This window comes from Ovis aries, chromosome 24 (assembly GCF_016772045.2).
Source record: "Ovis aries strain OAR_USU_Benz2616 breed Rambouillet chromosome 24, ARS-UI_Ramb_v3.0, whole genome shotgun sequence".
Taxonomy (NCBI): domain Eukaryota; kingdom Metazoa; phylum Chordata; class Mammalia; order Artiodactyla; family Bovidae; genus Ovis; species Ovis aries.
In genome coordinates this window covers 39,962,293-39,975,556 of record NC_056077.1, presented here as the reverse complement: position 1 = coordinate 39,975,556, position 13,264 = coordinate 39,962,293, and the positions used below count along the sequence as shown (strand labels likewise).

Genomic DNA, 13,264 nt, shown 5'->3' with positions numbered 1-13,264 from the left:
GGTTTGGGCCCCTGTCATGTCCAGCTTAGCTTCGTGTAGTCTGTGGGGTGTGGGTGACCCTGGAGAAATAAGCTGGGAGCTGACCAGAGGTGTCTCAGCAGCTCAGTTAAGACTCATTGTTGGAACCGTCTAGGCATTCGGGGCCGCGGAAGGACTTCCCGTGGGGCTGTGGCTCGGGCGGTTTCACAGCTCTGTCTGGAGGTTTTGTGGTGACGGACTAGAGACCAAGGTGATGCAGTCTGGGGAGAAGGCGGATAATCAAGAGAGCCTGTGCCCAGACGCGGGGCTAGCACGGGGGAGATGCAGAGACGGGGTATAGAGGGCTGGGGGCCGGTGGGGCCCAGGGTCAGGGGTGGGCAGGAGGGGCTCTCCAGGATGAGTCCGCAAACTGCGGCTCGGGTGACAGGCCAGTGGGGACGGCCGTGACCGGAACGTGAAGGCAGGTCGAGGGCTGGGACGCGGGGCTCAGCCCGGGCCCGCTCACGTCGAGGCAGCAGCAGGTCTGAAGAAGCAGATTTGGGAGTCCAGCACCTAGCAACTGTGACCGTGTTCTCCCAGGAAAGGCTGGGGGCTATAACTGAAGCGTGCAGTCTCACCACAGATGGAAATTCTTGAAATCAGTGCTACCTTGGGGCGTCTGAGTATGAGGCCCTTGGCAGTGAAACCACCTAAGTGGGTGCAGTGGCTTTGGGATCAGGGGGCTTCAGAGAAGCAGGAGGCTGACTGGGCCCTGGCCCCACCATGTGCGAGGAGGCTGGTTGGAGCCTGCGTGCAGAGGGGTGAGCAGGGGGCCTCGGGGTGGGGGGCTCTGGAAGAGGAGGAGCTCTGCTTGCTGGAAGGCCCCTTCTCCACTGCCCTGGAGGAAACACAGCTGGACTCCTTTACGATTGCAGGTGAGTGGGAAGGCAAGCCCCCCGCCCCCCATGGTTGAGGGAGGTGGCAGTGAATTCTCAGAGCGTCTCAGGCACCCCTCGTAGCTCTTCATCATTTGGACATTTTCTTCCATTTCATTATCAAGAGAAGAGCCCAGGGCAGCATCTCAGCTCCAACCACAGCAGGTCCAACTGGACATTGGGTTTTACTTTCCAGAGGACACTTACTAAGAACAACAAGTGGCAAAAGCAGGGAACTTCTTCGGATAAATGAGAGAAGACTCCTGGCTGAATTCGTTACTTAAAAAGCTCTATTGTTGCCAGTTAGACACAGCGGACATGAGACTGAGCAAACTCCAGGAGATGGTGGAGGGGAGCCTGGCACGTTGCTAACTCCAGGAGATGGTGGAGGGGAGCCTGGCACGTTGCTAACTCCAGGAGATGGTGGAGGGGAGCCTGGCACGTTGCTAACTCCAGGAGATGGTGGAGGGGAGCCTGGCACGTTGCTAACTCCAGGAGATGGTGGAGGGGAGCCTGGCACGTTGCTAACTCCAGGAGATGGTGGAGGGGAGCCTGGCACGTTGCAGTCCACGGGTCGCAGAGTCGACAGGACCGAGTGAAGGAGCAACAGCAAAGCCAGACTCGGCCTCGCGGAAACACCGCGTGATGCTGGGCAGCCAGGGAGCAGGGCCTTCACGGCCCCAGGCCCACCGTCAGGAGAAGGAGGAGTGCGAGATTTCCTGAGAGTTGAGAAAAGTAGCAGTGACGTCATCTTTTTAGAATTTTCTAACTGAACCACCATCTTTTGATAGAAGGGGAGCCTGTCCGTCCTACCTGGAAAGAGAGCATCCTTGTAGGCGTGGACCATCTCCCTGAAAGATGGGAGGTAGGGCAGCTGTTGGGCTTCAGGTGGCGCTAGTGGTAAAGAACCGGCCTGCCAGTGCAGGAGACGTAAGAGATGCAGGTTCGATCCCGGGGTCGGGAAGATCCCCTGGGGGAGGGCATGGCCACCCACTCCAATATTCTTGCCTGAAGAATCCCATGGACAGAGGAGCCTGGCGGGCTACAGTCCACAGGGTCGCACACAGTCAGACACGACCGAGCAACTGACCCCGCACAGGGCTGCTGTCAGCTCTGGGGGCGCAGCCTTTAAAGGAGGACCTGGGACTCCACGTGCCAGCGGAATGCCCCCCACCCCATACTGACGACGCAGATGGCGCCCTGGTTAGTTCTGCACACACAGCGGGCCTCCTTCTCCAAAGCTCTGATGAAATAAGAACTGTGGGGAGGGGGCGAGGGGGGGCAGCGCAGTAGAGAGGAAACAGAATATAAATTTCAGCCGAGACGCTGCCAGCTGGTTCCAGCAGAGCTAGAGGACAAGCGTATTTGGGCAGGAATCCAGGAAGCAGAAACACTGAGAGCATGAAAGGAGCAAAAAGCTTTCTTCGCTATTCTATCGATCGGAAAAAAGAACAAGCCAGTTCAAAAATCCGTCAGAGTGTCTTTCTGGAACCTTAGAATTGGAGGAGGACGCGATGGTCTTGACAGCCATCCTATTTTACTGTGTTCCACACTCAAAGAGTGGAATTTGTCAGAGCGTGTGAGCTTGTCCTTAAAGAGTCTTTTGAAAGTTTCGCCCAGATGAGTGAATTTGCTGAGGCTGTTATCATTTTTTATTTTTTTAAATCACGAGGTGTGTTCAGAGGCTTTGTCCAAGTACCAACTGGGTACCAGGTGTGGAATTCGCCTTAAAATCCTGCTGTCTCTACAAGGTTGACAGTGGGCAGAACAGGGCTGAGGCCGGTTAGCTGGGATCCCTAAGCTCGGCTCCTGGACGGACACCAGGCCCTAAAACTTCGTGCCCTCCTGTTGGGCTGAAAAAACTGTGTTTTGTTATTGTGAGAAAGCTCCCTGTGTGGCCTTGCCCTGAGGCATCCACAGGAGGCCAGTGGGAACCTGGCTCCCCACCCGGCAAGGAGCACACTTGTCTCCCCTCCGAGTCTGCCTTTGCGCCTCCCTTTCCTCCCCCTGTTGTTGTCCCCTACGTTTCTCCTGCAAAAGGGCAGATGGGTGCATGTGGGGGGCGCCACCACAGAGAGGCGAGCGGAGCAGGGCTGGTGAACTGCGGGCCCGAGGGGTGCCCGCTAGGCACCCCACGATGCCCGGCTCGGGACTTGGGACGCAAGGGGCCGCTACTCTCTTCGCCTCCCCCCGCCTCACCAGCCCCCGCCCCATCTGCCCACTGTGCCTCCTCTCCAGGGTCTCCTTTCCCAGCAACCGCCCCGCCACGCGGCACAGAGCAGGGCGTAACCAGCACGTGTGGCCTGTCGCTGTGGGCACAGTCACTTGTCACCCCTTCCCACCTCCTGGGGAGGTGGCCCCAAGGGGACCGGGTGTGGGGGCACTGGAGTGCTCAGCCTGGAGGAGCTGGAGCAGGCGGTGGGCTCAGAGCCCCCTGGTGGCCCCTGTGGTTCCTCCAGGGCAGGCGGGAGACCCGGGTGCCGGACCACCCTCCAGGCTGGCACCTGCACGTCCCTGCTCTGAGCCGGCGTGGAATTCTACAGCCGGAGAACTGGCGCAGGGTCAGAGCAGACTCCTGACAACCCTCTGGGTCTGTGAGTCCGGACCTGTTTAGCTCACGTCCTGGCCTTTCAGGCCTTTTCTCTCCGGCGCTTTGCAAACCGACAGTAAGCTCAGCTTAGAAACGACTCTATATTCTGATGGCATGATAACTGACAACTGCTAACAACAGCAGCCATGTCAGTCAGCACTTTTGTGATGCCAGGGACATGCTAACCGCTTTCGTGCTTTATTACATTTTTTTCTCACAATTACCTTGCAGTGTGAGTTCCTTTTATTTTCCCTGTTTCGCAGATGAGCAAACTAAGGCTTAGGCACTCAAAGGACCACAGAGCCAGCCAGCAGGGAACAGGCTTCTGCCCAGCCAAGCTGCGCTGCCCTCCTGCCATAGGAGGAGACTACGGTCAGGGAAATTCAAGGGAAGCACGCAATTTTTGCTGGAAATTTCTCATGCCTGCCCTGTCCCTGGGCTACGTGGGGAGAGTAAGTGCAGGTTACAGCCTGATCAGGCTGGCAGGCATCGGCCAGTGACCAGGTATGGCCGGCCTGGCCTCCTGGCCTGGACTCCTGGCTGCGGCCCCACATGAGACGGATGCAGAGGCGTCAGGGACGCTGGAGTAAGCAGTAGCCTGCGGGGTCCAACCACCCGATTGTTCAACTAGATGCAATCGAGAGAGAGAAGGGACTGCGTCCGCATCTCCCACTGCTGGCCTCTGCAGTTCTGGCGAGGCTGGGGTGAGGCTGACAGAAATCTTACATGTGGCCGTAGCCTGGTCCCTCTAACACCTCAGATCCTGTCCTCCTGGGTTTTCTCTGGCTTTCCCTGAGGGCTCTGCCCAGCAGGCTTGGTCCTGGCTCCCGCCTCCTTCCACAGACAGACTGTTCCCCGCCAATCCGACTGGAGAGAATCGGGGCGCACGCTAACAGATGTCTTTGGTTTTCATTTCCAGAACCGGGAGCTGTGGGCCACCTAAGTTTCACAGAGATTCTGGACACATCTCTCAAGGTCAGCTGGCAGGAGCCCCTGGAGAAAAATGGCATCATTACAGGTAAGGGTCTCTGTGGTCAGAAAGAGGCAAAACAAGTCTGCCCCGCACAGAGGGATGGACACAGCTCTAGGCGCCACGGCTGGCAGAGCCCGGGTGCCCAGGGCCTGCAGGGTGACTGTCGCGGGGCCAAGGTTGGGGGAGGACCTGTCCCAGGGGCCTCGCCTCATGTGGGCCCCTCCGGGCCGGGCTGCAGCCTCCCAGTGTGCAGGCTCGGTCTCATGGGCTTGTTGAACAAGCCTCTGACATCTCTGCCAGGGAGACCCGCGCTCCAGGTGTGTCCTCTCACAGCCGTTTCTGTTCCGTAGTCTCATGGCTGTGTAGGGAGTTGACAGCTGAGATCACGGCGGTGTTACAGCTGAGGAGGCTGGGGCTTGGGCGGGCAGGGAGAGCCGAATGCAGGCCCCATGATGCGGTGGGCCTGCCCCCCGCCTTCCGCCACCCCCCGGCCCCACCCCAGAGAGCGGCCAAGCCACGCCTGTCCCCTGCCCCAATGCCAGGCCACCGGGGGGCACTGCAGGTGAGGGGCACCCAGGGAGCAGGGCCCCAGGCTGCGCATCGGCCGCCTCCCTCTCCTGCAGTGCCGTCTCAGGGGAACGGCTCACTTTGGTAGGACTTTTAATGATTTCATTTTGTAGAAGAGGCTTTTGAAGAACCTTCCAGGTTATAGGGCTGGTTTTCCACTTAAATTGAGTCATCCACACGCGGCAGGGGGTTCGGTCCAGGCTCCCCACCTGGGCCCAGGGCTTCGCTTCCCGTGTTCCCAGGGACTGTGCTGCCTGGCCAGGGGAAGGCCGTATGGTTCTGCTTCCTCAGTGGTTAGGTGCAGACAGCTTTATAAGTATTATATCCCGGCAACTGAACAGCCATTTGAAAGAAGATGCGTTCATTGAAAGAAGAATGTGGGATGCCTGCGCCACAGGCACTGCCCAGCTTCTCCAGTTTGGAATCCGAGTGGGCCCCGCCCGCCTCCCAAATTTCCTACCCCATGTGGTGTTCACACGGCTTTGTGTGACCACCAGAAACGCAGCAGAGACAGGGCACATTCAAAGGCTCGCGGCGTGCTCTGATCCTGGGATTGCGACTGGCTCCTGCCGCAGGTTCACACGGGCCTCAGACACAGCCCCCCGCACGCAGCCCGGGGCCTGTCCCTACGCTGAGCTCCCCGCTTCTCTCCTGTTGTTCAGGAAACCTCCCGGGGCCAACCCGCAAGGTGCCCTCTGCTTGCCTGCACCCAAGCAGCCCCCCTACAGAGGGAGTGCTCCGATCCGGGAGGTGCCACTGGGGCACCGTTGAGCCGATGCCGCCGCTGACCCTCACTTTTAAATAAACGCATGAATCTAGATCTGCCCTCAAGAAGCTGTGAACGATGTTAGGTCCAGGAAAGGGGGACAGTCCCTCCTGAAATCGGACCTCCAAAGCCCAGTCTGCTCACACTCTGAGGCCTCTGGGCAGAGGACGCAGTGCTGCGTGTGTAGGGAAGACGCCTGGAAGGAATGAGACCAAGTTGGGGGGGTGGCGCAGCAGAGGAGGGCGGTCGTCCAGAGGAACCCAGCTTCCTGTGGCTTTAAGCTGCACAAAGGGAGGAAAACAGACGACCAGCGAGACGGAAGCAGACCCAGAAGCGCCGGAAGCCGAGCAGCGGCCCCCACGTGGAAGAAGAGCTTCCGGCTCAGCCCTGTGGGGACGTCTGTGGCCCGAATGACAGTGAGTTAGAGCTGAAGCTGCCGCTGACTTCAGGGGGGCCGGGGCGCCACAGGGCAGGCAGACCTCTCACCGACATCAGCTCAGCCCTGAGGATCCACAGAAAGGGAGTACGTTTCGAAAACCTGGCCAGGACGCCTCGGTGGACAGACTCCACTGGAAGGCCTCCCGCTGACAGTCACAGCCTCGGCCCTTCCTGGGACCTCCCAGCACCCGCCCGCCTCTCCCTCCCAGTGTCCAGCCTTGCGGGAAACCCACAGGCACCCCCCCCACAAGTGGAGCCCACCTCCCCAGGCTGGGCGCCCGCAGCCAACACTCCTGATTGATGATCGTCAGTTCCTACAGCTAATAGGGCTTAATGAACCCAATTTCGTGTTTTATTAAACAAATGCTCGCAGTCACCAGCAACAGCTACTGTTTGTCACGGAACGCGTAGCTCAGGCTGTTCAGCGCCGGCTGCCCTGCCCGGGGCTGGGAGCAGGTCTGCAGTGGCAGCTCTGAGGGTCAGAGCTTCAGGCAGACGCTCTGCTCCAAGCACGCCTCCCCCAGGGCACGCTGCTCCTCGTGGTCTGTTCTCTGCCTCACCTCTCCCCTCGACTCTGTAAGGCGGGCTGCACGGGGAGGGGGTCTTCCCAGAGGCTGGACCCCAGCTTCAGTGTCCCCACAGTCACCCCCCAGGACCCCTGCCCTCTGTGGGACCCTCCCTGCCCTGGATGCTCTGCTTGGACACGCAGGGCAGCACCCCTGGATGGACTTGGTTTCCCGTGGGGCCCGCCAGCCGCACCCGAAACGCCTTTTCCAGGCTGAAGGGAGAGAATTCCACCAAGTACAGCAAAAGAAAGCCGTGTTTGTGTTTGTGGGCAAACCTGGCCTCCGAAAGCCCCTTTCAGGAAGCATCGACAGGGCACCAGCCACCGTCCTCCCAAGCCGCCCCGTCAGTGCTGGTCAGAGGAGCTGCCGGTCAGATGGCACCACGTCCAGTCCTGCACACGGGCCGTTCTGTGGCCCAGAAGCCCTGTAGGAGACTGGAGGTCGGGAGTGCCCCTGAAGCGCCTGGAAGGAGCCCACGGGAGGCGGCAGGGGTGCGGGGCGCCCAGCGAACTCTGCCTGCGCTGCCCCTGTACGCAGCATTCACCACGGTCCCCCCCTAATGCTGATTTATGAGCAGGAGGACGCAGACAGACAGCTCGCGATGGGATGCGCTGCTCTCTCGTGGAGAATGTACTTCAGCTCAACAGGGAATCATTTCTGAAGCCCCTCTGGCCATTAGTCTCAGTTAGGCGGCATTTGGAGCGGGTAAGGCACACGCTGGGAGGGGGCCCTCTCCTCCCTCCTCCCTCACCGGGGCCCAAGGAGCACCCTGGCCAGGCCTGCCTGCAGGGGCCTTGCCCACCACGTGCCCACGCCCCATGCCTCTGTGCGGAACATCCAGGCCAGCCTGCTCTCGCTGGCCTTTGCCGCGTCCTTTCCCGAGTGTGTGAGGGCCTTCCGTTGGGCACTTGGCTTCATTGGTATCCACAACAACGGCCGCCCACCAGACTGTCTGTTGCCATGCCGTGGAACCCTGCTAATTCTCTTCTGCTAAGGGTGCTGGAAGCGCTGTGTTTGGGCTCCAGGTTGCCATGCAGAACAAGATGCTGTTTTAGTAAATCTTGATGAAGAACAGCTTTTAAACAAAGAGAATTGTCTGGCGGACAAGGTGGTGATATTAACGGCACGCACGAGAAACGAGTGTGTAACAGCACCCTTCTCCTCCGATGCGCGAGGGGCCGACTCGAGCCTCTCCGAGTGGAGGTCCCTCAGACAGCCCCCAGGCCGGGCCCACCTCCCCAGGGCCGGCGGGCTGGGAGGGCGCTCCCTGGGAGGGTGAGGAGCCATGGCCTTGGTCCCCTCCTCCGTGAGGCGGGGCGGCGATGCTGCAGCCTCAGAGCTCCATCCTAGGCTGAGTGAATTCACACGCGTGGGGCACTCAGGACATCATGGGAACGTCAGGGACACGGCGTGTGTGAAGTCACCAGTCCTCACTGCACTGCCGGGCGGTCTGGTTTTCACTGTACAGTTAGTCCCAAAAGTTGGAGTGAGCACCGTCCTCTGTACGGAGGAGGAGTGGGAGTGGAGGGGCCCGGGGAGGCAGCTGGGGCCGCAGGCCTGGCTGGAGTGCAGCTCGGGTAGGCAGGGGCTGCCGGTGTGCGGCACGGCCCGCCTCCGCCCTCCGTGGCCTGCTGCCCCGACCCGGCCCCCCATGCCCCCCGCCCGCGGAGGCCGCCAGGCTGTGGGGCAGCTGACGGGCAGCGGCTTCTAGCGCTATTTTTTTCTCCAGAGTACTGAAGTCCCGAGACGCTCTCCTCTAAATTCCTGTTTCTGAAGTGCAAGTCTCTCGCTCGGTTTGTTGCTCCATCAGAGAGAGGAGCCCAAAGAGCCTGCCCGCGCCTCTGTCTCCACGAGCTCGGCCGGGAGGACGGGACAGCGCTCTCAGCACTTCGCGCCGGCCCGGGGCCCCTCCATCCGCGCCTCCCTCATGGCAGGGGGCGCTCCCAAGTGTTCTCTGATCACAGAACAGCCCCCGCAAGGCGGCTGACCCAGGGCTGCCTGGGTCTGTTTTCTCTGAGCCCCCAGTCGAGGTGGGACCCAAGGCTGAATGAATTGTGATCCTGAGGCCCCGACGACGGATGAACTTGAGCACGGCGTGTGGGGCGGGGGGAACCTGTCGGAAAACAGGCTGAAGAGGCAAGCAGGGCTGGAAGCGACGCTGCTGCCGCTCGGGCCGCTCGTGCCGCTCGTGCCGGGGTGGGGAGAAGCTTTAGGGCAAAGAGCGCTTCATCAGTCATCTTGTAAGGAAAAGTGGCAGCGTTTCCACAAATTAGTTGCAAGCCAGGAGCAAGCCTCTGATTTAGGGCGCCAGGCGACGAAAATATCGGTTTATAAAAATGGAAATGCGGCTGAAGCGCGTGCACCATCTGACGAGAGAAGGCTGCAGCAAGGACCGCAGCCCCGCCCCCTCGGCAGCCCCCCCCCCCCCGTCCTCCCCAGGCCCCTCCCCCTCCTCCTCCGGCCCCCCTCCTCCCTCGGCAGCCCCGCCGTCCTCCCCAGGCCCCCCCCCCCCCCCCGGCCCCCCTCGGCAGCCCCGCCGTCCTCCCCAGGCCCCTCCCCCTCGTCCCCCGGACCCCTCTTCCCTCAGCCCCCGCTGTCCTCCCCAGGCCCCTCCCCCCTCCTCCCACGGCCCCCCTCCGTCCTCCCCCAGCCCCTGCTGTCCTCCCCAGGCCCCTCCCCCTCCTCCCCCAGCTCCCCCTCCATCTCTCCCAGCCCCCCATCCTCCCCCAGCCCCTCCCCCCTCTTCCCCCAGCCCTGCTCCGTCCTCCCCCACTCCGTCCTGCCCCGGACCGAGCTTGCCAAGACCCCAGCCCATCGTCCTGCCGCCCCTGTGGCCGGGGTCTCGTCCCCATAGGCCCTGGACTGGCAGCCCGGCTGGGCTCCGCACTATTGTCAGAGCCACGTGATGACCAGGGGGCACCCACCTCCGCCCCAGCTCCCCGGACCCCGGAACTGACCCTGTGCCCCGCCTGCCTTCCAGGCTACCAGGTCTCCTGGGAGGTGTACGGGCAGAGCAGCTCGAGGCTCACGCTCACCCTCAACAGCTCGACGCACGAGTACAAGATCCAGGGGCTGTCCTCTCTCACCACCTACACCATCGACGTGGCGGCCGTCACGGCTGCGGGTGCCGGCGTGCCCACCTCGTCCACCATCTCCTCCGGGGTGCCCCCAGGTCAGTACGCTCGTGCCCCGGTGTCCCCACAGCCGTGTCCCCCGGGCCTTGCTCTCGCTCCGAGTTGGTGGGCATCTTTGTGCAGAAGTCACTGGGGGCCTTTGAAAGGGGTGTCAGCCCTGGGCTCGGTTGGTTGGGGTCAGTGAATTTCTGCAGTTAAGACCAAGAAGCACAAAAGTATCCCCTGAGAAAAGCAGGGGGAGTGTGGGTCTGCAAGGAGGAGTGAGAAGGTAGGGAGGAAGCGGGCGGACGGGGTTCAGTGAAGGTCGGGGAGCGCGCCCGCCCCCGGCAGGGCCTAGTGACCCCGCTCTCGGTGGGGCCTTTCTGGAAGTCAGATCATCTCCCTAAACGTTCACGCTCATTCCAGCCTCGGAAACTGCACTCAGCTGTTTCTCTTACATTTAAAATGAAAGTGTTTTTCCCAGGAATTCTCCAACACACAGACGTGAGAAAACGTTGTGTCATCGATTCAGTTCTGTAGCTAAATCAGAGACCCTGTGTTCTCCAGAAGCTGTCCAGTCGCCTCCTTTGGGTCTCTGAGAAAAGCAGGACAGCCCCAGAGACTGAAACCAGCGGTCATCCCTGCAGCCCTCTCCTCGGGGAGCCAGGAGCCTGGGGTCCCGTGGCACGGCTGTCCATCCCCTGACACGCAGTCACCACCGTCCACTCTCTCGGGCAGGGCTTCTCACACCGTCCTGTGCATCCATCTCGACCCCCGCCCCCCGAGTCTGTGCTGGGCCCACTGCCACGTGGCCAGCCCCTGGATGTGAGCGAGGCTGCAGAGCTTGCCCCGGGACCCACTCCAGGTGGCGCCCACGCTGCTGGCCAGGCCCCACGCTTGAGCCGATGCGATGTCTTCTTTAAGGCATTTACATGAGACGTGTGTCCTTTCTTAAGAAGGAAGTCTTTGGCTTCCAGAGAGATTCATATATTCCGCGTACACAGCAGCTACCAAAGCACACGCGGTTAGGACCTTAATGACTAGTGACAGTGAGGTGGCGATGCTGCCGTGTGATTTAGTGCTTTAGAACCGGCTAATGGACAGTGGCCAGGGTAACAGGGAGCATCCCTGGGCGACCAGCTTGTTCCTTGGATGGTTTGCACACCGTCTAACCGGGGCCTGGAAGTGGCCAGCTGGCCTCCCCTCTGAGCAGCCTTGGCCCCAGCGTGCCTGTGAGCAGCACTACCCCAGATGCAGAGAAGGGCTGCGGGGGTCGGGCCTGGCCACGCCGAGTGGGCCTGAGCCCCTGGCTGGGGGCGGGCCAGGGGCTGCTGCTGCTGCCTGATGGCCAGGCCCCCAGGGCCCGGGGGTCTCTCCTGGGACACACCGAGAAAAAGCAGATGACGACTGTCACTTTGGGCTGTGATCCGTCGCGGTGCTTGAAGTTTACGTCCATTCATGACTGGAGAACCAGCTAAAGAACCCAGAGAGCTGGCAGATACACAGAACGGGTCACTCGTCCTTCCATTTAAACAGCCTCCTCCTCAAGCTCATTAGACGTGAGGTGGAAAGCACCCTTGAGAGCCCAGCGATGCGCTGTGTGCCAGCCCCGAACCAGGGTGGTTGCCCCGTGCGAGACCTGGTCTTAAACACCCCGGACACAGCCAGTCCGGAAGCCGTCCCTCGGATACGGCGCCTCTGGAACCCTTTCCTGACACGCGTCATGTCTTTCTTGCCTGTGTTGCACCCCGCGGTCTTCCTCGAGCGTTTTTCAGTTGCCCAGCAATGTCAGAGCTCTCACTGCGAACCCACAGCATCTCACTTTCTAGTGAGACAGGCTCCTGGGGGCGGGCCAGGGGCATCAACCTGCAGAAGGGCCTCTGTTCAAGGAGGAGGCTTAGCCGCAGGTGGCCGCAGACGAGGGGCCACAGGCAGAGCCCGCCTGCCCTCTTTCAGTTGCCAGAGCAGCAGAGTGCAGGCAGAGTGGGGCGGGCTCTGCACTTTCTCCTGAGTCCGGTTGTCTTGGAGACCAGAGCCAGGAAGCCTACGGCTTGGGACCCGCACACCTCCCGCTTCGAGCTGCCCGGAGCTACTCGGGGTGCATGCCCCCTCCCCGTCCTCTTTCGAAGGCACCAGGGCATTGGCAGAAGGGAGATGGACACTCAGCCCTTTGGTTCTTCGAGGAGCCTCGGAGGGAACGCTGTGCTTCTTGCTCTGGCAGTTGTGAAAATCAACCCTGTCTTGGTGTGAAGGCGTGTGGGAAGTGGTTGCTGCCGACATGACCTTTCCTGAGCTGTGGCAGGATTTAAATTTCCACCTTCCCTCTCTCCTCTATGTCCAGAACTTCCTGGTGCCCCATCCAATCTGGTCATTTCCAACATCAGCCCTCGCTCGGCCACGCTCCAGTTCCGACCAGGGTACGATGGGAAGACGGCCATCTCCAGGTGGATCGTGCAGGGACAGGTATGGCCACCCTGAAGCCGAGAGCTGCAGTCCCCGTAGAGTAACGCAGGGCCTGGAGGTGACAGGCAGTTCAGTGATACCAGGGATAGATGACCCCTGGCTGGAGCAGCCTTGGATGCTTCAGGGAGGAGGAGAAATGGAGACGGGAGTGGCTGGGGCGCCCGGGGCAGACGTGGGAGCAAGCGGGGACACGGGGTGTCAGGCTGGGCTCTTGCAGGATAACGGAAGAAGGGCTGGTGGGGGCACACGTGCAGGTCACCGTGCAGTCAGTTCAGGCGCTCAGTCATGTGGGTCGTGTGACTCTTTGGGACCCCAAGGGCTGCAGGCTTCCTGGTCCATCACCAACTCCTGGAGCTCGCTCAAACTCATGTCCATCGAGTCGGTGATGCCATCCAGCATCTCATCCTCTGTCACCCCCTTCTCCTGCCTTCAATCTCTCCCAGCATCAGGGTCTTTTCCAGTGAGTCAGTTCTATGCATCAGGTGGCCAAAGTATTGTAGCTTCAGCCTCAGTCCTTCCAATGAATATTCAGGACTGATTTCCTTTAGGATGGACTGGTTTGATCTCCTTGCAGTCCAAGGGACTTTTAAGAGTCTTCTCTAACACCACAGTTCAAAAGCATCAATTCAGCTTTCTTTGTAGTCCGACTCTCACATCCGTGCACGACCACTGGGAAACCATGAGTGATGGACAGGGAAGCCTGGGGTGCTGCAGTCCATGGGGTTGCAAAGAGTCGGACACGACTGAGCAACTGAACTGAACTGAATGGAAAAAGCTTTGATTATACTGACCTTTGTAGGCAAAGTGATGTCTCTGCTTTTTAATATGCTGCCTAGGTTGGTCATAGCTTTTCTTCCAAGGACCAAGCGTCTTTTAATTTCATGGCTGCAGTCAG

General features: G+C 60.6%; 1 protein-coding gene across 1 annotated transcript in view; it reads left to right on the top strand.

Moving 5' to 3' along the window:
• The window catches only part of SDK1 (sidekick cell adhesion molecule 1), a 729,776-nt gene that overhangs the window by 611,293 nt on the left and 105,219 nt on the right, over positions 1-13,264 (top strand). The window contains exons 20-22 of the mRNA XM_042240546.1: positions 4,403-4,501; positions 9,774-9,965; positions 12,248-12,369. Coding sequence (XP_042096480.1) covers positions 4,403-4,501; positions 9,774-9,965; positions 12,248-12,369 — 413 coding nt within the window. The remainder of the gene's footprint in view (positions 1-4,402; positions 4,502-9,773; positions 9,966-12,247; positions 12,370-13,264) is intronic.